The sequence below is a fragment of the Panthera leo genome, chromosome B1 (genome assembly GCF_018350215.1).
Source record: "Panthera leo isolate Ple1 chromosome B1, P.leo_Ple1_pat1.1, whole genome shotgun sequence".
Taxonomy (NCBI): Eukaryota; Metazoa; Chordata; class Mammalia; order Carnivora; family Felidae; genus Panthera; species Panthera leo.
This window is the reverse complement of record NC_056682.1, coordinates 6,285,758-6,312,416: the sequence shown is the minus strand read 5'-3', so window position 1 is coordinate 6,312,416 and position 26,659 is coordinate 6,285,758. Positions and strand designations below refer to the sequence as shown.

General features: G+C 41.1%; 2 protein-coding genes across 5 annotated transcripts in view; one reads left to right on the top strand and one right to left on the bottom strand.

Annotated features, from left to right (window-relative positions):
• Positions 1-20,374, top strand: part of ANGPT2 (angiopoietin 2) — a 58,859-nt gene extending 38,485 nt beyond the window's left edge. The window contains exons 4-9 of one of the 2 annotated variants that reach the window (XM_042934176.1): positions 1,555-1,784; positions 4,235-4,362; positions 10,576-10,677; positions 11,242-11,408; positions 15,511-15,641; positions 19,398-20,374. In XM_042934176.1, coding sequence (XP_042790110.1) covers positions 1,555-1,784; positions 4,235-4,362; positions 10,576-10,677; positions 11,242-11,408; positions 15,511-15,641; positions 19,398-19,558 — 919 coding nt within the window. In that variant the 3' untranslated portion in view covers positions 19,559-20,374. Of the gene's footprint in view, positions 1-1,554; positions 1,785-4,231; positions 4,363-10,575; positions 10,678-11,241; positions 11,409-15,510; positions 15,642-19,397 lie in introns of both variants that reach the window. The other variant, XM_042934175.1, reaches the window with a different exon arrangement.
• MCPH1 (microcephalin 1) overlaps positions 1-26,659 on the bottom strand; it is a 269,778-nt gene that overhangs the window by 118,376 nt on the left and 124,743 nt on the right. For all 3 annotated transcript variants that reach the window (XR_006201405.1, XM_042934174.1, XM_042934173.1), the window contains exon 12: positions 22,492-22,569. Coding sequence is in view for 2 of the 3 variants with exons in the window: in XM_042934174.1 (XP_042790108.1) it covers positions 22,492-22,569 (78 nt within the window). In the remaining variant the exon portion in view is untranslated. The remainder of the gene's footprint in view (positions 1-22,491; positions 22,570-26,659) is intronic.

Genomic DNA, 26,659 nt, shown 5'->3' with positions numbered 1-26,659 from the left:
TTATTTTATGTTAATTGTCTAGGTCAAGCATCACAGGAGTGCTTTGAAAGCATACTGCCTATAATGATAGTACTAGAAATGATTTCAGGCAGAAAACAGAAAAACTTTATGTATTTATTATTTTTTTATATTTATTTAATTTTAGAGACAGAGAGCACGAGTGGGGGAAGGGCAGAGCGAGAGCGAGAGCGAGAGGGAGAGAGAGAGAGAGAGAGAGAGGATCCCAAGCAGGCTCTGAGCTGTCAGCACAAAGCCTGACACAGGGCTCCATCCCACGAGCCATGAGATCATGACCTGAGCTGAAATCAAGGGTTAGATGCTTCACCGACTGAGCCACCTGGGTACACCTTGTGCGTTTATTTTTAGGTTAACTTCTGCTTAGAGTAAGTCATCTTAGTTTTTAAATTAACAAAATGATACACAATTAAAAGAACAAGCTGATAGCAGGAAAAATAATGAGATGTAATAGTTTTAAAAGAGATAGGAGAAAACTGATGAAATATAAATAAAGTGCAAATCAGGGTATTACAGTAGCTGCTTACTTTCTGACTTGGAACAGTGAACAACACTTACTGTCATATAGCAATTTACAAGGACTTGGCTGGGATAAATTTAAGACTTACAACTGAATTTCTGATAAGAATTATTTATACTGATCGTTACTGCTTATAGGTAAGACCTTTAGTGGGTAGTCAGTTTCTTGGCTGAGTAATGTTGCTCACAGTGTTAAAGATTCAGAAAATGTTACTGCCCTCAAAAAGGCATCATAGACTTACAGATTATTTGAACTAGGAAGGACCTCAGAGATCTTTAATCTACTGCTTTCATTTTACATAGAAATTTATATCTACAGGTGGATGTTCATTTAGATAGACATTCACCTGAGATGCAGACAGGGAACAGCCTGACGCAGGTGACACAGGTGGTCACATGCAGAAGTGAGGTTCTCAGCCTGGGCTTCCCACTCGCCCCCATGTGCTCCCAACACCAAGGCTGCCTTCTCATTGTCCACAATTCCCTTCAGCAAAACCATGGTCTGCAAATGCATTCCATGTGGTAACTTCTAATTACGGACCTTACATTTTGGTTAGGGTATTTTATCCTCATATCTATGTCCCATCTGCTTATCTAGAGTTCTCGGCAAGTTTGAGAGCTTCTTCAGGGCTGCGGCAACTCCTTTAACAACTTAACAGAGGGCCTTGGAGAAGCAGGAATTCAATAAATATTAAAGATTGTTTAAGAATTACAAAACCAAGAGGCACCTCAGTTGTTCAGTCAGTTAAGCGTCCGACTTTGGCTTAGGTCGTGATCTCATGGTTCGTGAGTTTGAGCCTCACGTTGGGCTCTGTGATGACAGCCCAGAGCCTGGAGCCTGCTTCGGATTCTCTGTCTCCCTCTCTCTCTCTGCCCCTCCCTCACTTCCGTTGTTTCTGTCTCTTGAAAGTAAATAAGCATTACAAAAAAAAAAAAAAAGAAGAAGTACAAAACTGAGTTGATGTATATAAAGCAATCAGAAAACCCTTCACTAAACTAACAATTATTTCCCTCTACAAGTTTCCTGGAAAAGAAAGTACTAGACATGGAAGACAAGCATATTGTTCAACTACAGTCGATAAAAGAAGAGAAAGATCAGCTCCAAGTGTTAGTATCCAAGCAAAATTCCATCATTGAAGAACTAGAAAAACAATTAGTGACCGCCACGGTGAATAGCTCAGTTCTCCAAAAGCAGCAACATGATCTGATGGAGACAGTTCATAATTTATTGACTATGATATCATCAAACTGTAAGTCAAATTTACCTATCATCTTTTCTTCTGTTTTAATTGCATTGGTTAAGTGAAATTCAAAATCCTTAAAAATTCTCATCTGTCAGAAAAGGACTATTTCTCTTACATGTTTCCTATAAAAGCTTTACAGGGTCTTAATACAGAACCAATTAAAAAAGAAGGAGGAAGTAATTCCACTTCTGGGTATTTACCCAAAGAATATGAAACCACTAATCCGAAAAGATACATGCACCCCTCTGTTTATTCCAGCATTATCTACAATAGGCAAATTATGGGGAAAATATATGTATGTAATGGAATATTATTCAGCCATGAAAAAAGAATGAAATCTTGCCATTTGCAACAACATGGGTAGAACCAGAGGGCATTATGCTAAGGAAGTAAGTCAGTCAGAGAAAGACAAATACCATATGATCTCACTCATACATGGAATTTAAGAAACAAAACAAATGAACAAAGGAAAAGAAAAGAGAGAGAGAGACAGAACCAAAATACAGACTCTTAACTATAAGAACAAACTACTGTTACCAGAAGGGAGGTGAGTGAGGGGATGGTGGAAGCAGGCGATGGAAATCAAAGAACATGCTTATCATGATGAGCACTGAGTCAGGCAGGCCGTTCCCTGAATTGTGGAATCACTATGATGCACACCTGAAACTATTATAACACTGTATGTTAACTGTACTGGAATTAAAATTTTTAAAAATGCTGTCCAGGAAGGAAAAATAAAATAGAATAAAAATAAGGAAGAAGAGGAGAGAGGGAATACATATTTATACTAATTAATTATTATGAGGTAAAACACCCCAAACACGATTCCTGGGCTCAAAGAGCCTACTCTGAGTTATAGTTCCATCATTATCTGGTGCTATGAGGCTGGATAAATTACTAATCCACAGTGGACTTTATTTATTATGTGGAAAAAGCGAGTCTAAACCCAGAGGACTATTGTGAAGATTGAGCTAATGCTTGCATTGACTGGCATAAAATTGGCACTCAAGATATGTCAGTTCCCTTCTCTCAGTCCATCCTTAGTTACGTTTTGCCTACTTTATTACTGTTTTAACCTTCCAATCTCTCTTGGATATTAGAGGAGAAAAGGGAGGCAGCTTCAGTCATTAATCCGAAATGTGATACATAATCTGTGCGGTATTTTCATTTTAAGTCTTTTTCGTAAACAAATCGGGTCTAGTTCTTACTGTGGCTTATTTATTTCCTAATGTCCTTTAAACTTGTGTTCTCTTGGCACGGATGCATTTTACATCCTGTGAAGATATTCTTCAGTTTCATAAGAAATGTGTTCTCTCATCATCCTCGAGCCATGCAGTTATCCCAATCTTAATAGAAACACTTAAACGAGGTTTCTGCTTACACAAGGAAACAAACAGAAACAGCGTTATCTTGATGCTAAATGGCAGGATTGACACTGGAAGGCCAGTTCGCAGTAGGCGCCTTCCAGCTAGAGTTTCAGTCTGTTATAACTGGGAAAACTCAGAGTTTCAGCTTCATAGAAAAGGAAAAGACAATCATCTGATATCTGGTGGGAGCAAGATAACTTGAGGTGTTAGCTCTGATGAGCCAAAGTAGAGAAAACCATGCAGCTCAAATCCTGGCAGAGATCAGGAGCACAAGAGAGACAGAGTAGCAGAAATGGCTTTCCTTTCCCCACGTGTCTCTAGCTGATGTGACGGCAGAGACTGTCTACCTGTAATGCCCACCCGTACATCTAGTCCAGACACCTGTGCTTTGGTAGGTCTCTAGAATTACTATAAATACCTGCAAGAATGATCGAACACACACACACACACACACACACACACACACACACACACACACACACACACACCTTTTTTCTAATGGCAGAAAGCGTTGGGAAATCTAAATGTTGAGAGCAGAGTAAAAATCTGAGGGACTTTTGTAATACTAGGACTTTTTGTCTTAGAGTAAGAATTTCAAAAACATAGATACATTAATGGTAGTCTTGAACACAAACTACTGTGGGTCAGGGTCTAAAAATCCAAAGAATACTTAATGTCTTTACCCAACAGTCTAAAGAAATATATCAAGACGTGGCCTCTGTATGGGATATGCCACGCAGCCACTGGAGAGGTACCACTGTTTTTAGGTACGTTCTTTTTTTACTCTTTTGCAGTAACTTTATGTGATTCTAGTCAAGATGGAAGTTTTTTTTTTTTTAAAGTAACTGTTTATTACATTTAATTGCAAAATAGTTGCATTACATGTAGTTGATTAATAAAAAAAGAAGTATGGCTTACTGGAGTAATTTTGTTTGGAAAGGAGAAGAGCTGGTGTGTCCCTTTTGCTTATTATAAGAATTCAAACGTAATAAAACTTACCACTGAGTGCATCTCAAAATAATAAACTTTTATCTTTTCATGAACTCCCTTTAAATGCTTTCCTATTTTTTTTTTTTTTTTTTAAAGCAGCGAAGAACTCCTTCAGTGCTAAGGAAGAAGCAGTCGTTTTCAGAGACTGTGCAGAAGCATTCAAGTCAGGGAGGACGGCGAACGGCATCTATACGCTGGTGTTCCCAAACTCCACAGAGGAGATAAAGGTATGGTGACAGTGTCCTGTTTTCAACTACCTGGCCGGAAACAGGCTTCCTGGAGGCCGAGGAAGTACATAACACAGTTCACACGCCCAGACCCTTCCCCGCTTCACGCACAGCCAAGCCACAAACGCAGAGCGTCTACCTCACAACAGGTACTTGCCGAGGGCTCCAAGTGCAGTCACTGTGCACAGATGCTGACCGTACACATCAGTGATGCAAACATTTCTATCTCATAATGTAGGAGACAGACCTCTCTCTCCTATTCTCGTCGCGTTTAACTTAATCATTGCACCGTGAGTTGTTTTCCTTAAAGCGTCAGACTGGTTTCACTCATTTTAAAGAAAATGTCTTCTAAATACTAGAGTTTACATAAGCAAATAGTTTGTCTTTCACTGGCTATTTCAAGTAGCAATGGTATTCCATCAAAGAAAGAAAAAAAAGGCTCGCGTAGGTCACAACTAAAACCACCACAAGAGCTTTGCTTTGACACAACCACGGTACCTTGGTTTGCAGAAGGGATTTATAGACATCTCACACTCCAGCATAGAGCATATAGGAAGACCTATATTTGGTAGTAGAGGCTTAAATAAAATGAATAGTCATTGCTGCTTTGTCAAAGACATCCTGAAGTGAAACTGCCTTATTTTCTTCCCAACTGCGAGTGTGTGACTCAAGAATATAGTGACACAAATACAGTGTGGGCTATTCCCTCGATTCATCCCAGGGTGCTAGCAGATCCCGCCCCGCCCCCCACCCCAAATGATTCTGTGCCATCAGTACAAACACCGTTACGCTGTCAGAGGCCGAAAACATCTTAGTGTCATTACAGAAACGGTTCCAGCCTGGCGGACTCACTGTAAGGGTCTCAGGGACACCCAGGAGTCTGTAGTCCACACCACGTGGATTGCTATCCACGTGGGTGGGCTATCCTTACCCCATCTAATGTAGGCTGGAAGACTTAAAACATACCACCAAAGAGAGAGGCTCAGTTTCTTCTCAAGTATTTGGACTTTATTTCAAGGCATAAGCTCAATTACTTTGTAGAAAGTGAACCAACAGCCAGAACCTTTCAGCAGGAGAAGTTAGGATATAGTTGGATTCAATTATTCTTAGTCCTTCTGGATTACTCAGGGAGCATGATTCCTGAAGTTGCTTTGGAAGACACCTAGCTTCAGGTAAGGAAAAAAAAAAATCACATTCCCAAGGAACATTTCAATGTGGCTTCTCCCAGAGGTTTGATAAGTTAAAACAATATTACATGAGATTCGGCGTGAAGTCTTTTATAATGATTAGACAGCTGTATATATTAAATGATTATAAATATGCTTGCATCTAATTCAAACGGCTAGATGTGGAACCAATGTAAACACTTCTTTTTTTTTTTTTTTTTTTACAATCTTTTAATGTTTATTTTTGAGAGAGAGGCAGGGGGACAGACCACGAGCGGGGAAGGGGCAGAGAGAGAGAGAGAGACAGAATCCGAAGCAGGCTCCAGGCTCTAAGCTGTCAGCACAGAGCCTGACACGGAGCTCAAAATCACCATCTGTGAGATTATGACCTGAGAAAATTTGGTCGCCCAACCGACTGAGCCACCCAGGCGCCCTTATGAACGAACCAATGTAAACACTTCTAGAGAAGGCCATCGATACTGTCTCACAATGGAAATTTTAGAGGCTCCTGGAAGTGTTACCTCTTTGAACTCAGTATTATCCTCAGTATTTAAAATGCAAATGAAAAACAATTTCAAAATTTAAGCATTAAGGGTTTAAAGAGAGAACTTGAAGCAGTAATATATACTTTGATTATGAATTTAAAAGATAAATATTGTGCTATTCAAGATAATACTTTCCAAAGAAAATCTTTCCAATTCATTCGTGCTGCTTTAAATCAACCTTGGAAATCAGTTAATGTCCCCAGTGCCCTAGAAGCAGCGCATTAGCGAGGAGAAAAACAAAACATAAATGGTCTGTTGCAGATGAGAAAGTAACGAACAGATTCTGTGCTATGGCTCTCGATCCCCTTTGCAATGTGGTTTTCATAAGTTTTTGGGAACTACTGTCTGTCACCAGATGTTGGTCTCTTCTTGGCCTAGAGCAAATGGGGACAGGAGTGGCAATGGGAGGGGGAACGAGGATATCAGTGCAAGGCGGACGCTTTGCAAATCCAGAGGGCAATCGACCACTACACAGCCCCAACCTACTGCTCTGAAAAGGTTTTCCTGACTCAGCACCATGTTCCGGCCCCAGGGCGCTCAATCAACCCCACGTCCTAACTGGAGGGTTCTATGGCAAGATGAAGATATATAGTACTGTGGGGTGGGGGGCGGGAGTATGTGACATGAGCCTCAGGTCATGGTTGGAAACATTAGGATTTATACTTCTTTTAAACATTTGCAGTAAAAACAACTCATTTACACAGCAGGGAACAATAATCTTACAAAACCTCAATTTTCACATCTGTAAAATAAATGCTCCGGATTAAGTTACTTGTAGATTCCCTTTCAGACTTAAGCCTCTGTAATTCACAACCTGATCCAGGGAGAGAGGGTCTGAGAGACTGGAGTTTAAATTCTGGCTCTGCCAATTTGCGCCTCTGAACAAGTCGTTTACCCTGGGTGAGGTCTCAGTTTCCCAATCTGTAACATCATGAAGTAACCCCAGTCTTCTAGAGCTGTTCCGAGATGAGGATGGAGATCCGACACTTAGGACAGGGCTTGGTACTTAACCATCAGTTCGATAAATAGGAACTGTTTACCATTCGGACTGCCCCCAAAGATGCTGAGATAATTTCTCTGCATGACAGGGTAGTCATTTTTGCCCTGTTTCTTCTAGTTCAGGAAAAGAACGTTCAGCAGATCTCTGGGCTGACCTTTTCCAAAAGGGCCCAAGTATTTCAACTTTATTTTTGAAAAATCCATTAGGTTTCTGCAAACAATAAAAACTGCACCAGAGGGATTTGAATATGCTCTTGCTGGTCAGAGACCTAATAACTGCCTTCCCTAAATTTCACAGGGTACCTGTCCCCTAGTGCTTATCTGTGGGTTTGCGGCTTTATCAGTCATTCACCATGGCCTCAGAGCCGAAGCATGGCATTTAAATCAAGCATTATTTGTTGAAAGACTTTGAAGCAAGATGTCAGGTCCCTGAACCATGTAGTCGTGTGCTAACCAAAAGTATTAACCGCCCTCAGGTTTGTTGTAGCTGGAGTGGTAAGGTCTTGGGCATTGTCCGAAGACTTCTGCTTTCCTGATCCTGAGATAATCTACCTCGTCCTTTTCACTCCGTGCTCTCTGGCTATGTGGACAACTCTCTTTGAACGTCATCTTCCCCTGAAAGTTTCACAACTCAGTTCACCATGACACTTCAGCTCTGTTGTTTTTTCTTTTTAAGTGGGACAAGAAAACATTGAGGAAATGTTCTCATCATCTCATCACTGTCCGTGGTGGAGTTAGAGATTAGTACGGCCCCACCCATTTCCACACGGGCAGTGACTCTCAGCCAATCTGGACTCTGATTTTCATACAAAACTGAACTTCTCTGATTTTAAGTATCATTGACTTCATAATGGTGATTTTGACAGCAAAGAATCAAACATTCTTGGAGTAAGGATAGGCTTGCCCCAATCCATATCCGGTCTTTCCACCCACTGGCATGCTATTTAGGATACAGAGGAAGTGACTTCTCTGTACACATATGACTCCTCAAACCAATATTAAGCTAGTTTACTGTACTAATTTTTTTTAGAAGACACTGAGAGAACTAAGCAGTACGGACCACTGGGTGGACTACGGGCAAACAAGAGGCAGCATTATTCATGAACTGAGATCAGCTTGGAGCTGTGTTGAGGGACTTCTGGTCTCTTAACAAAAGGGTCAAGTTACTCTGTTTTGGGCTGCATGGTATGGTAGAAAAAGCAGTACAGAATGAAGAATCTGAGAGACCTTATTCAAGTCCTATATCTTGCACTTCCGGTCAAGTTAATCTCACTTTATCCATTGTTTTCTCCTTTCAAAAGGGCAGCATTACAGCATCACGGCAAAGTTGCTTCAGGGTTGCTGATAACCTATGCCAAGTACCAAGTGTGGTACTTGGAACAGAGTGGTACTGAGCAATGATCACAAGATAATTAACAATAATAATACACCAATACAGGGAGACAATAAGGGGTTACCTTAAGCAGGTCAGTTTTATCTATCTGGTTAATTAAAAATGGGAAAATCATTTTATTCTTAATAAATGTAGTTTTCTTTACTGGAGCATATGTTTCCAAACATAGGATCATCAGGGAAAGCTATATGGGCCAACGGGCCCTTGTAGACACAGAGAGAAGTCTGCTGGAGAACAGGGAGCTGGGTCCCCAGGTCAGCTGTCTATATCGTTAGCAATGAGGCGTCAGGCAAGCTGCTTAAAATGAGGGGTCTACGCGTGTTCTTGGTTCTCCTTCATCCCCCATTCTTTACAATTTTAACTCACAAATGCAGAATAGTTTACATTTAGACCTACTCTGCCAAAATTATCTCTACCATTTCCCCAAAACACAAAGGAAAACAACAGGGGAAGACTATTTCTCATTGGCTTTGAACATTAACTTTCATATTTACTACCTTGTATGCTGTAGGAAAATTTATCATAACCTTCTGGGAAAATTTTTCGTTCTACTATAATCTCATTATTTAAAACTATTTATGTAATCTTATTTTCAGGGGTTTTCAATTTCATAATAAAACTCCAGCTGAGTGGAAACTGAGCATGCATGGTCCTAGCCCAAGAAGGAATTCTGTGTTCTGAGCAAAGTTTAAACCCACCAAGCCAGTTTAAAAGCAAAAATAAAAATAGCTAGGAAGTGAAATACCACGGGCAGTGAGCAAAGTACAAAGAGGCTTGAAGTCCTGATCTGTGGGTCAGAGCTCCCAACGGATTCTCAGGTCCCATACACCAGGCTGGGTGCACAGAGCCTCAGATCTCTCATACTGAGGGGGGAACAGACTCTTATCCCATGTGGAAGAAGCCTTCTAGCCCCACAACGTAATATAACAGGGGTCTCAGAAAGCCTACAGTGCAAAAACACCCCTTCTACACAACTCTCTGCAAAGCTGATAGGGACTGGCAACTACCATAAAACTTCCTGGGGTTGCAAACACCAGTTAGTAGATTTCTATAGTTTGGAGATGAGGTTTGGGGCCAAAATGCCAAGATGTCCCATTCACAATAAATCTCTAAGAAACAGCGATCTTTGGGTCAGCTGTTGGGGGTGGGTCTTTAGCCTAGAACAGAGGAAAGTCATACTGTCATCAGCACTGAAATCTTGTTCTACTACTGTTTACCTGCCATCAACATTTTCAATTCCTGGTTTTTAACATACAATAAAGCCTTGGATTGCAAGTAACTTGTTCTGGGAGTGATCCACAAGAGGAGCAAGCATTTCTAGTAAATTTTAACTTGATAAGGGAGCAGTGTCTTGCAATACGAGTAGTACGTGAGGGGTGCCTGGGTGGCTCGGTTGGTTAAGCTTCCAACTTCGACTCAATTCATGATCTCATGGTTCGGAAGTCTGAGCCCTGTGTGGGCCTCTGTACTGAGAGCTGGAGCCTGGAGCCCGCTTCAGATTCTGTGTCTCCCTGTCTTTCTACTTCCCCCACCCCCCACAACCACCCCGTGCCATTTGTGCTCTGTCTCTCTCTGTCAAAAATGAACATTTAAAAAATGCAAACAAACAAACAAGAAAGTAGGTGACACCAAACATCACATGATCACAACTGAGCCAATGGTTCTTGAAATTCGCTTTGATATACAAGTGCTGTGCATTACAAGCATGTTTCTGGAACAAATTATGCTCGTAAGCCAAGGTTTTACTGTATTTAAAACCAGGGCGCCTGGGTGGCTCAGTCGGTTGAGTGTCCGACTGCAGCTCAGGTCATGAGCTCACGGTGTGTGGGTTCGAGCTCTTCGGCAGGCTCTGTGCTGACACCACTTCGGATCCTCGGTCTCCCTCTCTCTCTGCCCCTTCCCCATTTGTGCGCTCTCTCTCTTTCTCTCTTAAAACTAAATAAACATTTAATGTATTCAGAATGATCTGCTTCTTGGAAGGCCACAAAGATTGACCCCATGGCACAAGTCACACGATAGGTATCTCCATCTGTCCTGTTTCCGTGAGTTCCAATGAAGACCTGACTCACTGATGTTTCCCACACAATGACTGTGCACTTCCCATTGGCAGGCATACTGCGACATGGAGACAGCTGGAGGTGGGTGGACCATCATTCAGCGGCGGGAAGATGGCAGTGTTGACTTCCAGAGGACTTGGAACGAATATAAAGTGGTATGAATACTCTTCAACCCGTCTGAACACAATTTTCTTTGTGAAAACTGATTTTCAAGATCTGCAGAACCTTCACCACAAATCCAAAACTAACCGATGACCGTTGACAATTTTTGTCATCAAAGGGTTCCCTTTAGCTGATGCTTCAGTCTCCCCAGTAACGAATGATCCTGTCAGTGTAGTATAAACTAGAGATCAAAACAAAGGCATGCAAGTGAGAGGCTTATTTTTAATGGCAGGCTCGGTGTTTTTCGGTAACCCAACTGTTTTACAAAACTGCACGTCCATAACCTGAGCGGTTTATGCTCATGTTTCTCCTGGTGATTCCCCAAGTAGTTCTCATTACTCTAATACTAATTTCCTTCCAGTAGCAGCTTGGTTTCTTAAAGCAGACCTTTTAAAAATCTACTTTCTTATCTGGAAGACCGCCAAATTTTCAGAATACAGGAAAGAATTTCTGCTGAGTATCTGACAGTCACCCCAGGTTACACTGATAGGCTACTGATTTCAAATACATGAATTAAAAATAAATGAGGTGACTGAATTTTACAACTTGGATTGCAGGGATTTGGGAACCCTTCCGGTGAACACTGGCTGGGAAATGAGTTTGTTTTCCAAGTGACCAATCAACAGCCCTACGTGCTTAAAATACACCTTAAAGACTGGGAAGGGAATGAAGCGTACTCACTGTATGAACGTTTCTCTCTCTCAAGTGAAGAATTCAATTACAGGTGAGTTGTATGTAACTGAAAGACATTAATGGATTTGCTGTGCGACTATCCCAGGAAGGGAGAGCCCGACTGCATTAAGCAAGATCTGAAGTACTCAGAGGATACCTTAATGGAAAAACCTCTCATTTCTTAGAGTTCTATGCTGTCTTTCCGTAATATCTCTAGTTTTAAAATTCCAACTTAGGTTTTAACAATATGAGGGACGCTTCACGAGGACGGCCTTTTGTTTTGTTGTATTTGCTGTGTATCCTCAAGGAGTAGATGAACCCTGCCTGGCAGCTGACAGGCATTGTTCAAGAAATATTTGTAGACTATGTGGATGTTGCGTCTGTATCATAAAATGCCATGCCAAGATCATGACACATGTACACCTAGAACTATGTTGTTTTCTTCTGAAAAGGTTTTAACAGTTCAATCTATCTTTCTGCAGCTTGAACGCCCTCGATTGTAACGTTCCATCCCCAAGTCAGGATGAGTTACCAAGTTTAAAAAGTGGCAGAATGAGGTGGGAGGCTTAGTCATGCAAACTCCTTTATTCTCTGCTAGAGAAACAACAGTTGATTCACAGCACTCCCTTAGTATTTGCCTTGCCCCACGCATTTGGCGGCACTAATCTAGAATGTTCCAAGAAAAGCACGGGCATCCTTGACTCAGAATGTAGTTTCTGGCTCTCAAACGCCGTGAGAGTGGAAGCAGAGGACAGCGAAGGCACCGAGACCAGTGCCTGGAGAGCTGCTATTAGGGCAGGTACCAGGAAGGCGCGTATGCCGTCAGGGAAGGGGGTACCTAGAAACGCACGTGCAAGGCCAGACAGAGAATAGGGAGGTCGCGTGCCAGGTGGCACCGCGGGAATTGGCCTCAGGAGGCACAGCAGAACTGTCCAGTCACCGACACAGCCCTGAAGGGCTCTGAAAGGCGTAAGCACACGTCACGAAAATACGTACACTGAGGTCAGAAATAAAGTTCGATGGGAACGCCACAGAAAACAGTGGTCTACAGTCCCAACTGAATCTCACTGACACCCAACTCAGACCCTCTGCCCAATAGAAAATCCGAGATCTGAACAGCTTGGAAAATAAACACTATTTCAAAGTCCTGGAGCTGGCTTCCCAGGGGAGGGTCACAGTGAACAGCAGAGAAATAAAAATAGGCTGAGCAGCTTGCCTGAACAACTACCTGAGGACCACATAATGTCCAGTATGTGCTGCTTTATAAGCATGGGTCAAAATTCTGAAGCTTTATAAGCAGGGGTCAAAATTCTGAAAACTCTGAACGCAGCTAACGTACGGCTAGCACTGACATGACTTTTAGAAAGTCAGTGAAACAGGGCCCAGCAAGTCTCCTTAGAGACAGATCAGGGCTCTCCTGGAGGAGCAATGACTCAGATGGATGAAAAGATAGGTGTTTGGGCCTCACTGCAGCTCTAAGGCGACTCCAAAGAGATCAAAACGTCAATGAATTTTTAGACACGAGTGGTTGGTCATTGTTTTACGTCCAAGCTAAATATTTTCTCAACTGGCAACAGTTAGGAATCTACAACAGAGGAATTAAAAAAAAAAAAAAAAAAAAAAAAAAAAGAAAGAAAGAAAAAAAAAGAAAGAACCACAAAAAATTAAGGATTAGACTGTTTATATAAGGAGATTTTACAAAATGGGTCATTACCCTTGTATGCTGACATTATAAAGATATTTTAAACTGAGATGGTTCTTAACAGATATTTCCTTTAGAAATGCGATCAATTTTTGGATATGCCATTTAAAAGAGCACACGTTCACTTAAAGCTCAGTTTAATTCACTTGGCAGTACTACAGCCACAGAGGTGTTTTGTTTTTTTTCCCCCTCAAGAAGTGTTCTCCAAAGGTTGGTAAACCGAAAAATAAATGTTCTAAGGAAAGGCAAAATGCATCAATAGAATATTTTTTTGTTAGTGAAGCTAAAAACTATTTGTATATTAAATGTTAAAGACTGGTCACTTTTCGCAAACATTCTGGCAGCTCCATGCAGTGAGATGTCATTATCAAATGCTGGCACTGTTTGTTTTCTTTGTTTTTTCCACTCCACTGTTCTATAAAATCAACTGATACCAATTTAAAGCAGTTTTAACAATGTGGTCATTCTTAATAACCAAAATTTAAAAGAAAGCAACTATAAAGCAAGGGCCCATACAACAGAAGGATCTAATATGATAGCAACCTTCCTCACAAAGACAAATAAGAAACAGTATTCTCACGGATTCTGCTCACCTTTGGGGAAATTTCATGAGTCCCGTAAGAACCAATGTTGTTCAAAGGAGATAAGAGACTGGAAAGGAGTAAGGGCAAGCATAATGGTTTATCTCAACCCTATCTATGATTAATGAGAAGGGCCTGCAAAGAAATTAAAGTGTTTCAGAAACCCACAAATGAGTACGACATACATGAACGCTTCGCAGCAGGTAATCAGAGGCTGCGTTAGGGGGCAGAGTCATTTTTGAAACACGAGGATAGCACTGAAATTCAGAAATTCAGCCAATGCCTTGGGAGGTGGGGGGTTCTAGGGATGCAATGTGAAAAACCATTTTAAATCTAAGTCATTAACACAGAAGTGACTTAGAACCAACATTTTATGGAACTCTGTTTAGCGTGCTCCATACCCCCGTCTTTTCAGAACTATTCCTCAATAAACTAACATCCCTGGTAAGGTTCTATCAGGGCCGAAGCACAACAGAGGATTCTGATGCGTCCAGTGCAGATTCTAGCTCCACCATGCTCCTATCTCTGAGCCTCAACAATTTTATATGTAAATTTTTTTAATGTTGATTTATTTGGGGAGGGAGAGAGAGTGAGCGGGGGAGGACCAGGGAGAGAGAGGATCCAAAGCAGCTCCGTGCTGACAGCTGAGAGCCCGAGGTGAGGGGCTCACCTCACAAACCGTGAGACTACAACCTGAACGCAAGTCAGTTGCTTAACCTACTGAACCACCCAGGTGCTCCAACAATTATGTATGTAAAAACAGGGGAAATGCCTGCCTCTCGGGGCTGGGGCATGCATTCCATGCACAAACCCGTGAAAGTGCCTGGCATAGGCTGGTTAGAGACAGTCCCTGGTGAGCCTTCCCTTTCTTTTCTACCCTCTGTTCCAACATGAATTCTTGGAAATTACATTCCTTTCAAGGTAGTGGTTAGCAAAAGATGAGCATCATTTTGGAGACTTAAAATGCGGTTCTCCCTCAAGACATTGAAGGGGTTTTGTTTTGTAGCATCCCCGGTCAGGAAGACTCCATACCCCAGGCTCCCCCACGGCCCTACTCCACATACCAGTACAGGAACGTCACATTCCGCACAGCCACACAACAGCACGTGAAACCCTGCCCTGAGCTGTACTGTGCCCACTTGCCAATGGGCTTTCTTGACGCAGTGTTCACATACTTTGTCTTTCCCTTCTGTCTCCTCCTTGGCACACAGATCACTGATGCAAGCCTGGTTTGGGCAATCTTCTACAAGGATGGGCTACTTTCTAGTGTCTGACTTAATATTACGCTTATTCCTTTCTCAGTATCTAGCAGGTTTATTACAATATTATATGGAAATGAGGCGAAGCAGCCATAAGGATGTATTTTCTACACAGCGCTGTAGATTTCTACTCCAGATTCAGTGATCCTTCCTTGCCCACTGCCCTTCCCACCCCCACCACCCCACTGAAAATAACGACGCTTGAAGTTGTCTGTTCATCTCGGGGCTCTCATTTCTGTATGGATGATGCCTGGAGACTTGGAAAGAGGACCCTTTCACGTTGTATTTCCCCCTCTTCTGTTTATCTGAAAGCAGCAGGAAAATAAATGAAAGGGCCCTGAAGCCCCTGTTGATGCTTGTGCAAGTGATATGAGCTGAAGGTTTCATGAAAACATTCCTCACTGCCTAAGGATTTGATGATAAGTTGGTTCCTGTTTATACCAGTACAAAAATATTTTGTCCAGAGTATGCATTTGCACACTAACCAGTACAGAACGCATTTCTGCAGAATGGAATTCTTCATTATAAAAAATTTTCCACTACGGTAAATCAACAGCCCAAGCCAATTATGTTCTTTTCTTTTTTTTTTTTTTTTCCTTTGCATGCTTGCAGGATTCACCTTCAAGGACTTACAGGGACAGCCGGCAAAATAAGCAGCATCAGCCAACCAGGAAATGATTTTAGCACAAAGGATGCAGACAACGACAAATGTATTTGCAAATGTTCACAAATGCTCACAGGAGGTGGGATGGCTTTTCTCTCTTCCTATTTGTTTTGGCAAGGAAGAATTTCATAAGAGTGAGAGGCTGGCTATTTGGACTTCAACCTGTGATTGGTGACAATGGCCACATTTCATAAACAGACTTAACTTGCTAGATGTAGGGAGATTTGTTTTTCACTTTTGCAGACTGTTGAGTCTTAAGCAAGAATGTGATGTTGCGCGAAAACTGTCAGCAGGCCAACTGAGTGTCTCTTCGGGACCTCACTCTGGCACTGAGAGGGGACATCTGATACTCAGCAAGCTCTCTTGAGTTTGTGCTCGTTGAGTAGCAGATGTCAGAGCCATGGTTCAATTTCATATTGCTTTATTAAAAAGGATAAAAATTCGGGGTGGCTCAGTCGGTGAAGGGTTCGGCTCTTGGTTTCAGCTCAGGTCATGATCTCATGGTTCAGGAGTTCAAGCCCCACATCAGGCTCTTGTGCTGACAGTGCAGAGCCTGCTTGGGACTCTCTCTCTCTCTCTCTCTCTCTTTCTCTCTCTCTTCCTCTCCACCTCTTTCTGCACCTCCCCTTTCTCTCTCTCTCAAAAATAAATAAAAACTTAAAGGTTAAAAATTCAAAACGGCAAGCAAAACAGTGACAAAGATTCATTAACATAGAAATGTCTCCTATTAATAATTCATTGGTCAAACGTGGAATTTTCGGTTAGCTTTTTTTTTTTTTTTTAAGATTTCATTAATATAAAGTATACTTACAAACACAAAGAAACTAATCAACCTTTTTTTTTTGTGCACCAAATTACAATGAATGATTGTCCATTTTACACTAAGGTGTGTATTCTCATGCTCTTCTTGCTGGCTACCTTTCTCATTAGACGGCTTCAAAAAAAATTTCATGGGTTCAAGCCCCACATATGGCTCTATGTCTATGCTGATAGTGCAGAGCCTGCTTGGGATTCTTTTTCCCCCCTCTCTCTCTGCCCCTCCCCTGCTGGCTCTGTCTCTCTCTCTCTATGTCTCTCTCTCAAAATAAATAAACTTAAAAAAAACTTTTTTTAAATGGAAACCACACCCAGATTAGTAGTCAGAAAGATAAGAGTTCAATGACAAGAAACCAACTGCTAGAAGATGCACTCTTCCGATTTCTAAAAGTTTAAAAATTGAATGAACGGAACCAGTTATGACCAAGACAAGATGAAAGTTTGACATGTTAGTTCTTAAAACTACTGAGAGATTTAAATTTTTTTGTAATGTTTATTTATTTCTGAGAGGGGGGGGGGGAGGGAGAGAGAGAGAATGAGTGAGAATGAGTGGGGGAGAGGCAGAGAGAGAGACACACACAGAATCTGAAGTAGGTAGGCTCCAGGTCACGAGCTGTCAGCACAAGAGCCTGACGTGGGGCTTGAACCCACGAGTCATGGGATCAGGACCTGAGCCGAAGTCAGATGCTTAAGCGACTAACCCACCTAGGCACCTTGAAGAAATATTGAAATATTTAAACCAGCAATATATATTCTGCCAACAGTACAAACTGAATGTGAAGGAAAACAGGAAGTTGGCAGGGTTTAATGTATAGAGACCATAAGTTATATTACCAAAAAATCCATTCTTTACTCACCCAGGAAAGACAAAGGTAAGCACTGTGGTCAATGAATTTTATAAATATAAGGTACTACACAAACAAGATCTAAGCTTATCATGTGTTTGCACTTCAGTTAAGAATCATTTACAGTCAAAAGAAAGGATTTACTTATGAAAATAATTTGAAACTCAGCAATTTACACATCTTTCAAACAATACTGAAAGAATGAGGATCCATTAAAAATTCAGTCTTTTAGATAACGTATTTCTACGTACAAACATAATATATACTGGCAGTACAGGTCTTCCCTATTAGCCATAATTATTTCAGCAAGAGAAAGCTACTGTATTGAGTATTTAAAACTGCCTGTCTCCCTCATCCTACCATCATTGTCCTTTTTGAAGCCAACAAAAAGGGGGAAAGGGGTAGGTTCGGGGGGACCAAATCTACTGAATCCTTTTTTCCCATCTGTCATTCCCACACTGAACCCAGCTGTCCACTCGAGAGGGAGGCAGCTTTCAGACCACCCGTATGTCATGAGCTACTCAAGAGAGTCAGAGAAGTGCATTAATAACCAAGGAAACAATATATTTATTTACTCAAATCAAGATTTAGGGCTGAGAGTGGGAGTAGGAAAGAGAACGGGGAGAAGAAACACAGCCCAAGAGAGAAAGTGCAGTGGTCCTGACTGTGAGGAGGTCAGGTTCCAACTCAAAGTCCGGGCCCCGGGTAAACCAGCCTAACAATCAGTTAGAGTTTTGCACGGACAGCAAATTTTATAGTTAAATCAGCCAGGAGGCTCTAGAACAGACAGATCTATAAATCCGCAACATTCCTAAATATTTGTGAAGGATTCTGAATAGCACACGCACAAATGTCTTATCAAATCGCCATTAATCTGAATCAGCTTGACCCATGAGCTGTCACCACCAGGAAAGAATTCAGGCAACTGGATGAAATAACTGATCATCACAGCCTGATGTGCAAATATGATAATAGAATCATTATATCAAAATATTTTTTACCTAAAGAAACAGAACTTCACAGATACAACTAAAGGCGCCCAACAAATACCTGCCCCTTGGGGTAACCAATGAACTCAGGTTCATTTCCATTATTTAGTTTGCTAGGAATGCAGACATCAATAATAGGTGTTTTTTCCGTTATTCTAAAATCTAACATAAATGGCACCATACTGTCTGTGGACTTCCACACAATGTTTCTAGGACTGCTTTAGATTAATGCATGTAGATCTAAGCTATTCCTTCTCCTTGAAAACCAGAGCTCTCGCACACTCCTGTGTCTAGCTAAGAGCTTTAAAACCCTAAGGTTAGGGGCGCCTGGGTGGCTCAGTCAGTCAAGCGCCTGACTCTTGGTTTCAGCTCAGGTCATGATCTTGTGGTTTTGAGAGTTCCAGCCCCACATCGGGCTCTGCACTGTCAGTGCAGAACCTGTTGGGGATTCTCTCTCCCTCTCTCTGTCCCTCCCCAACTCATGCTGTCACTGTCTCTCTCAAAATAAACTTAATTTAAAAACTTTCCTTTAAATTAAAAAAAACACACACACACAAAAACCCTCAAGGGTAGCCAGCCATTCGGGAGTAGATGTGGACCCACCCCCATCCCCCGCTGCTGTGCCAGACAGCCCCCCCTCACCTTAGTGAGCACACCACGATAGCTTTGAATTTCCTTTCTGTCTGTGGGGCTTAACGATTTCCTTCGTATCTAGCTCTCCTGAGCGCTTAAAACTTGGAGTTATTTAAAAAAGAAAAAAAGCACGGGAGGGGGAGGGGAGCCTGAATCAGCCTGGCCCACTAAGTTCCTGGAACTGGAACAGAAGCCAGCAGAGCCTTCGAACAATTCTTGAGTTTTCTGACTCATCCACACTTTCCACTGTGCTGGGGTACTCACCAAATCAGGACCGGGGACCACTCACCATTCATGCCTACGGGGAACTGGCCTTTCCACACAGCACGAGCCTGTGAAAACATCTGCCATATGGAACTGGAACTTCACCTTGGTGACGTAGGAACGTCACACCCGCATCTGTCACTGTGGCTCGGTCTATGCTCAAGCATCCCTGCGTGTGTCTACTCCAAACACACGGAGCGTCGCTGGTGGATTAGTGGGGCGTTTCTAGTGGTGAGATACGGGTAGGGTTGCCTCAGTCTTAATTCCTTGTGCGCCTTACTTCCACAGGCTGGTGGTTTGATGCGTGCGGTCCCTCCAACTTGAACGGAATGTACTACCCGCAGAGGCAGAACACAAATAAGTTCAGCGGCATTAAGTGGTACTACTGGAAAGGCTCAGGCTACTCGCTCAAGGCCACGACCATGATGATCCGACCCGCAGGTTTCTAAATGCCCGCACGCGCCTGAGGAGGGACGGGCTGTGCGATTTTCAAAGACTTAATCCCGGAGCTCTCAAAGACGCATCCGCATGCTGTCTCCTCTACCATCTCGAGACCGACAGCACGCGCTCGGTGCACAGGGGTCCACGGGCCCCGGCCCCGAGTCCCTCGCACCTCCTCGCTTAGACCCGCATCACTCGTGAACCCCGAGCACAACCCTGGTTACGGTGACCTGTTGGAACGCCTATGGGAAGATAGAGTGAGGCCTGCGAATTTAGGACTGACAATTCACAGACGCTGTTGTCACAACCAAGAATGTTGTGTCGAGTTCATCCGTAAATAACTGGAAAACAGAACTCTCACGCTACGCAGTACAGATAACCTTGGAACTGCGTCCTTCTAAGTACTGTTTATAGATTGTATAAATATCCATATGTCCCGAGTTCAGCATCACTACCATAATTAAAAGAAAGAAAAAAAATCTCTAAGCCATTAAAATATATTATATATTCAGGGACTTTCTGGGAAGTGCTTATTTGCAGCTTATTTGGACAAGGAAAAACAGCTAACGCATTGTTTGCTCCTCTTAGGTGCTTTAAACTTTCATTTTGAAAACAGCATATTTACATATGTGTGGACAGCACACTTTTAAGTTAATGTTCAGATATATATTTCAAGTTTTAAAGATGAAACCTCCCAGATCTCTGAAATTAATAGAAATGTGTGTCCTTTCAGTTTATATGAAGATTGTAGTATTTTTTTTTTTTTCTTTCTGGCTGTTAAATATGAAGGTATTTTTAGTAATTAAATGTAACTTATTAGATAACTACATTGAACATTTATGATAATATTTTCAACTTTGTAATTTGATTCTGAAACAACTGACTGTGCCTCACAACAAGGAAAAATTTGATTTTTTTAATGATGAAGATTATGCATTTAATTCCCTGACAAACAGATTTTACTATACTTTCCTCGCTACTCTATTACAGAGGTCTTTTTTTTTTTTTTTTCTCTTCTAGTCAGACGTATTTTAGAGAGGTAGGCTACAATTTAGTGGGTGGTTGACAAAACCTTTCTATTTAAAGCACTTACAAGGCTATACTTCTCAAGCTAGTTTCACCCCTAAAGATATTTGCACTAGTAACATTTTATTAGTAAAAATAATTTGCATTAGTAACATTTTTTTTTTTTTAATGTCGACCAGCAAACTTAAAAAAAAGTAACTGTTTTGGAGTGCAAAACAAAAATCTGACATTTAGAGTCGATTCAGACCTTTACAGAAAATTTTGAGAGCACGGATTTAAGGGCTGCAAAACTTTAAACCCCTCAAGTTTTAACTCCGTTTGAAGTTTTTATAGTCCAATTAACAGTAATGCACATCGTGGAATGCTTTATAATTTGGAAGCAACTTCTCACATATTTGCCTCAGAGTCAGCTGCTGCTAGGAAGCTTAGAGCCAAATTCGAAACCAGCATTTACCTCATGTCTTTCTTCACCATACACTGTTCTACCATTCTGTTTTTTCCTTTATTCCATTTTTCTTATGTAATTTATTTTACCCCATATGCCCCCACCCCGACTACATTTTAAAACACATGCTACATGTTTTGAGTCAATTTATGGAAGAGTCCAGCATGTCACTTTCTCCACTGTCTCGCTGTACTTTATACACTTTACACTTTACACTATTTCCCACACATACACTGAGTGAAGAACCTCCCCATCTTTGAACAGTCTGTCTTATTACATTTAAGTAGGCTTTATAAGTTCAACAGAGGTATCACAGCTTTGTATCAAGTTAAAAAAAAAATATCTGTTAATAGGATGATAGCTCCACTTCAAAAGAAACCCTAAGTTTCTGTGATTATCTCGAGGACCTCATGGCAGACACTGAGGTGGGCAATGACATTACAGGAAAAACTGGCAACCACGTACTTAATTTATATCACGTGCCCATGCAGGCAGGTAAAATGCATTTCAAAGACAAGCCTCGCTGTGTTGTTCAGAGTTACATATACTCTCTTATGACAGAGAGTAGGGGGGATTTGTGTCTTTACACTTCAATCCCTTACACGGTATTTCAAACAGAGTCTTGCTGAGAGGAATTTCTTCTCTCCTTAAGAAAATATTTACAAAGCTGAGGAAATCAAAACAATGATCTTAAACATGAAAACAAAAGCAACCCAACAACCTAGAAAACTGCAATGATGAGAAGGCAGAGTCCAACCTCCTACTATACGAGAGTCCTAGGCATACTCAAACAATGAACAATGCCAGCCCCAGTCACATATTAAAATCACCGTTCATCTTTCAGGTATTAATCTTCCAAAAGATGAAACTCTGTCACAAACCAGTTAACTTTTTTGCAAATGAAAGCCAACATCTACACGATCCTGCTTCCAATTAAAAGTGAAATTACCTACTTAATTATCACTTAATCTTTTAAAAAATTAGAATCTCCATTAAGCATTTGAAACATTTATAATTTAAAATTCAGTGAAGTTGAAGTTGTGTTTAGGAAAAGCATCGGAAACAAAAGGACTGTATCATGTTTCTAGCTGGCCACAACTTTTATACCTATCAGTTCTATCTCTATGAGCAGTAACAGCATTATTTTTTAAAGCAGTAAACAATATATCATACCACCTTCTCAAGAACCTAGTCCTTTTTCATTTTGTTTTTTTCAATTCTGAGGACTTTCATAATTAAAATTCTTTGAGATTTCATTCCTCACAATTTTTTGCAGAATGTTCTCACATTCCCACATTTGTTCTCACAAATAAATAGATTAAAAAAGTGTTAAGTTCTATGAAAATGTGTTTTTAATTGTGAGCATAATTGATCTCAATTTAATAAACATCTGAGTCTGTATTTATGCAAATAATAATTTCCTGAGAATACCAAATTGTATTCACCATAATAAAATAACATACGACTTACAGGAGCTGCGGGGAAGTAGTTAGAAAGTTCAAACGGCTCCTCGGAAATCCAATGACCCAGCTCCAAAGACCACAGTACCTACAAGTGACACAATAAGCACAACATTTATTATAGATTCATTAGGCTCTTGGTGGACAATAAACCACTTTGAAGATGTAGCCAAAACAAAACAAAAAGCCCAGCAGTGAATGTGCGCTCCATAGATCTGAACCAGATGTGTCTTAAACACCAAAGTGCCATCAGAATCTCCATGTTGCATCAATCTTATGAATAATAAATGCTTGTTTAAGAAAAAAGTCTCACCATGATTAGAAATCTGGGTTATTATCCTACGGAGGCCAAATACTAAACATTACCCCAATAACAAACATATGAATTACTTTTTTAGGAATTCCAAGTTTCCAATTCAAGGAGTCATTATAGGAAATCCTCAGTAAATATTCCAGGATTTTATTAACTTAAAAAAAAAACGTTTATTAGGAAAAGATAGGTCAGAAGCTTAAATTCAAAAAGCGACCCCTCTTGGCATGTGACTTTGTTTCTAACATGGATGAGTATTTTCAGAAGTTCTCCTAAAGCACTTGAAAATCCTTCCCAGACTCTGGAAGGATAAAATGTCTCATAAACAAGTTTTCATTATTATTAATATTTATTATTGTTATTTGAACCCACATATTTTAAATGATCAAAACAATGTTTTTGTTTTTAATTCAGTAATGTTCAAGATTCTGTAGTCTTCTCTACTTGATGAACCAATTTCCTGAAAATCTGTTACTATTTCTATGAACCAATAGAATTTTCTAACAAAAATAATCAAACTGAATTACATATCCCACGTTTATTTTTTATCTGCAATTTTCATTTCTTACATTCAGTGAATTCGCTCTTTTTACTAGAGTTGCTACATAAAGCTTAAGTTCTTTTTGCCAAATTACTGGGGATGAGGAGGGAGTCTTCCTGTTTGGTAGTTTCTAAGGTTCAGACCCATCTACGGGATATCGGTCTTAAATATTTTCTTTTCATAAAATAAAGCTAGTACTTTTCCAACGTGAGTCAGCAATATTTCATTTCCAAGAAAAAGTGAGCATGCTAGTGGAATAAAGATAATAACAAGATACAGAACCTGAATGATAATCCTGAACACTGGGCTGGATCTTACTTTAAACAGATACATTTATTTACGTAACAACTGCTTTCTTCAGCTCACTATCCATTCATCTGGGAACAACTGACTGAGAGCCTACTGTGAATTAGAACGCATGCTAGGTCCCGAAAACACAAATCCTGTCCCAGAGGAGTTCACTCTCTGGCAGGAGGCATGAAGGCAAACCACAAATGGTGGTTTCTCAAAACAGTTCTGTGGGAACCTATAGAAGGAGGCAAACTAACTCAGTCTAGGAGAATCAAGGAAGGGTCCGCGGATGAGGTGACATTTTAAACGGGGTCTTCATCAGGCAAAGAGAGACACAGTGGGAAGGGAGAGGACATTCCAGCACGGAGAGAAATTTCACGTGCCATGGCAGGATTAAAGCGGGTTCTTTTTTTGGCTAAAGGGTGCTTTGGAAGAAGTGGTAAGAAAATAGAGTTGGACCCTGCTTCCATCCGTGTGCATGCAGGGGCATTTGCACATGGCGGAAGGACTGCTGGCTGGGAGAAGCCGGACACAATCAGAAGAGGCAAGAGAAAGAGCTCTGACGGTGTTGGGCCCCAGATAACAGGATGGGAATGGAGTATAACGCGGGGAAATGTGCCTTCATAGAGAGAGCAAGTAATGGGTTGTGTTCTCAGAGACTGCTCCACATAGACTTGGATGTGTGTATACACCAGCATTATGTCAGTTAAGTCTTTGTTTTCCCTTGATTTCTGTTGGCTAGCCAACATAAATGTGTGTGTGTGTGTGTGTGTGTCTTCAGAAGATATGAGAAAAATGGTACTCTGAAATCATGTTTCTACCTGGCTCTTTAGAGGTGGCTAAAACATTGAATTAACACAGTGTTTACCTTACTTTCATCAGTCAGTGTATGGTATCACTTATAGAGACACACTGACATGTGTGTCCTTCCCTACACATCTGAGATTAGCCCAGGAAATAACATGTAAAAAGTTTCAAGATCAGGGGCGCCTGGGTGGTTCAGTTGGTTAGGCATCTGACTTCAGCTCAGGTCATGATCCCACAATTCATGGGTCTGAGCCCCACTTTGGGCTCTGCACTGATGGTCAGAGCCTGAAGCCTGCTTCAGATTCTACGTCTCCCTCTCTCTCTCTGCCCCTCCCCTGCTTGTTCTCTCACTCTCGCTCTCTTTCTCCAAAAATAAATAAACATTAAAAAACAGTTTCAAGATCAGGTTCATTTCAGACATGAGGCAATGTGAAAGAATTAGTATACTGAAAAGGTACCAGTGAGAGAGAATCCAAGGAACCAGTCTTAAAAATGCACGTGGCATTTGAGTTCAGATGTAGTCCACATTAAAATGTCAATTGAATTTAACCTCATAAAAGAAAATTTATGTTCTGAGTTTGTCCCTTTCTAAATGACATGAAAACAAAACCAGAAGATATTTACAGAATTTTGTTAAGTGAATTAATAAATTTAATTTATGTAGGCATCCCAGGAATTAATATTGAACAGAGATAGCACAAAACACTAAGTTGATTGCAATGAAATCATTAAATCAGAAGTACAGTGCAAGCTTTTTGTTTCAGTTCTTTCATTAGCCAAACTTATTTTTACCTTAGTAGAATGTCCAATATTGGGAAAATCTACTTTGCAAGGTCACAGTTAAGGCTGTAAGTGAACTAAAAGGTGAACCCAACATTATTTCTTGTCATATATGAGATAGGATAAAAATAATTGAGAAGCTAAACTAAAGTAAGAAATTGGGTTGCATAAACACAGAGGATCAAATCCCATGCTTAAAGCCCTTAAAACGAGGGCCGACTTATTTCAACATCCACTGCAAATGAATATAATATTTTTACATTTTAGAACTGTCATTCATAAAACTTGAACCCTGTTGGTGAATTTAAATGGGAAGTGCTTTCTTGCTTTATTATTAGATTCATAGCTACTGATGAGACAACTTTCCACAACGTTCCACAATGGTGTGACCATGCAGATTATTCTACACCAGGCAAAACACAAATGGTCTTCTCTCATTTTATATAAATCTAATCATTCTATTTGAACAGTGCGAGTCGGCGGAACTACGGTGAACCCAAGCCAGAAAATGGTATCGATAGTGAAAGCAAGTCAATCAGAGCATCGTGTGCAAGGAAGACAATGAGGCCAGCTTAGGGTTCACACACAGCAAAATGAGCACATCTTTACCTTCAAAATCTCCCAATACTCCACGTAAAAGGATGGAATTAAAAATAGTGAGAAAAGAGTCCACAGCAGATAAAACAGGGTGATATCTTGGAAGCTGCAAAGCAGATACATAAATGACAAATGACTGAGAAGGACAAAGAAAGTTCGGACTTAAGTGTCTGGAAAAGGAGGTCAAGAGGAAGCACCAAAGTCCCTCCACACACTCCCTGAAAGGCAAAGAAACTGGTGGCAGTGGATGCCTCTGAAAATGGGGCGTCGAACAGGGTAAACAGGAGAAACCTCCTACCCTCTAGCCCACCCTCTGCTGGAACAACAGAAAACCCATGTCCCACAGGCTGTGTGAGAGCAGTGGTGGAAAGCATAGGGGAGACCTCTCCAGCCCTCCACCCCGCCCCGTCCCCCCCTTCCTGGGGTGCCGGCACAGAACCCCGCAGGCAGGCAGGATGGCAGGACACCAGCCATGCTTTCCTGTACGCTAATCAACCCAGAGAAAAAAGACACAAATACCAACGCTCGCACCTCAAACACCTCCATTCACATCTAATCGTCTATAAGCCACTCAGGCAGGCAGAGTTTCAATCAGCTTTTCAGTGCCTCATAACTGAACATGACTTTGTACCCATTTGATAAAATCCTCTAGCTTGTAAACATGGACCAAACCAAGTAAGAATGGAATTTCTGGGATCACAGTGATGGAAGTCCCTGGATAATAGCAGCTCTATAGACGATAGAGAACCAGTCTCAAGGGGATGAAGACAAAGGGGTTCATGGGTGGTGTTCCAAGAATAATAAATGAGACTGGAAGGTGAACTGATGTGTAGACGTATTTGAGAGAAGAAT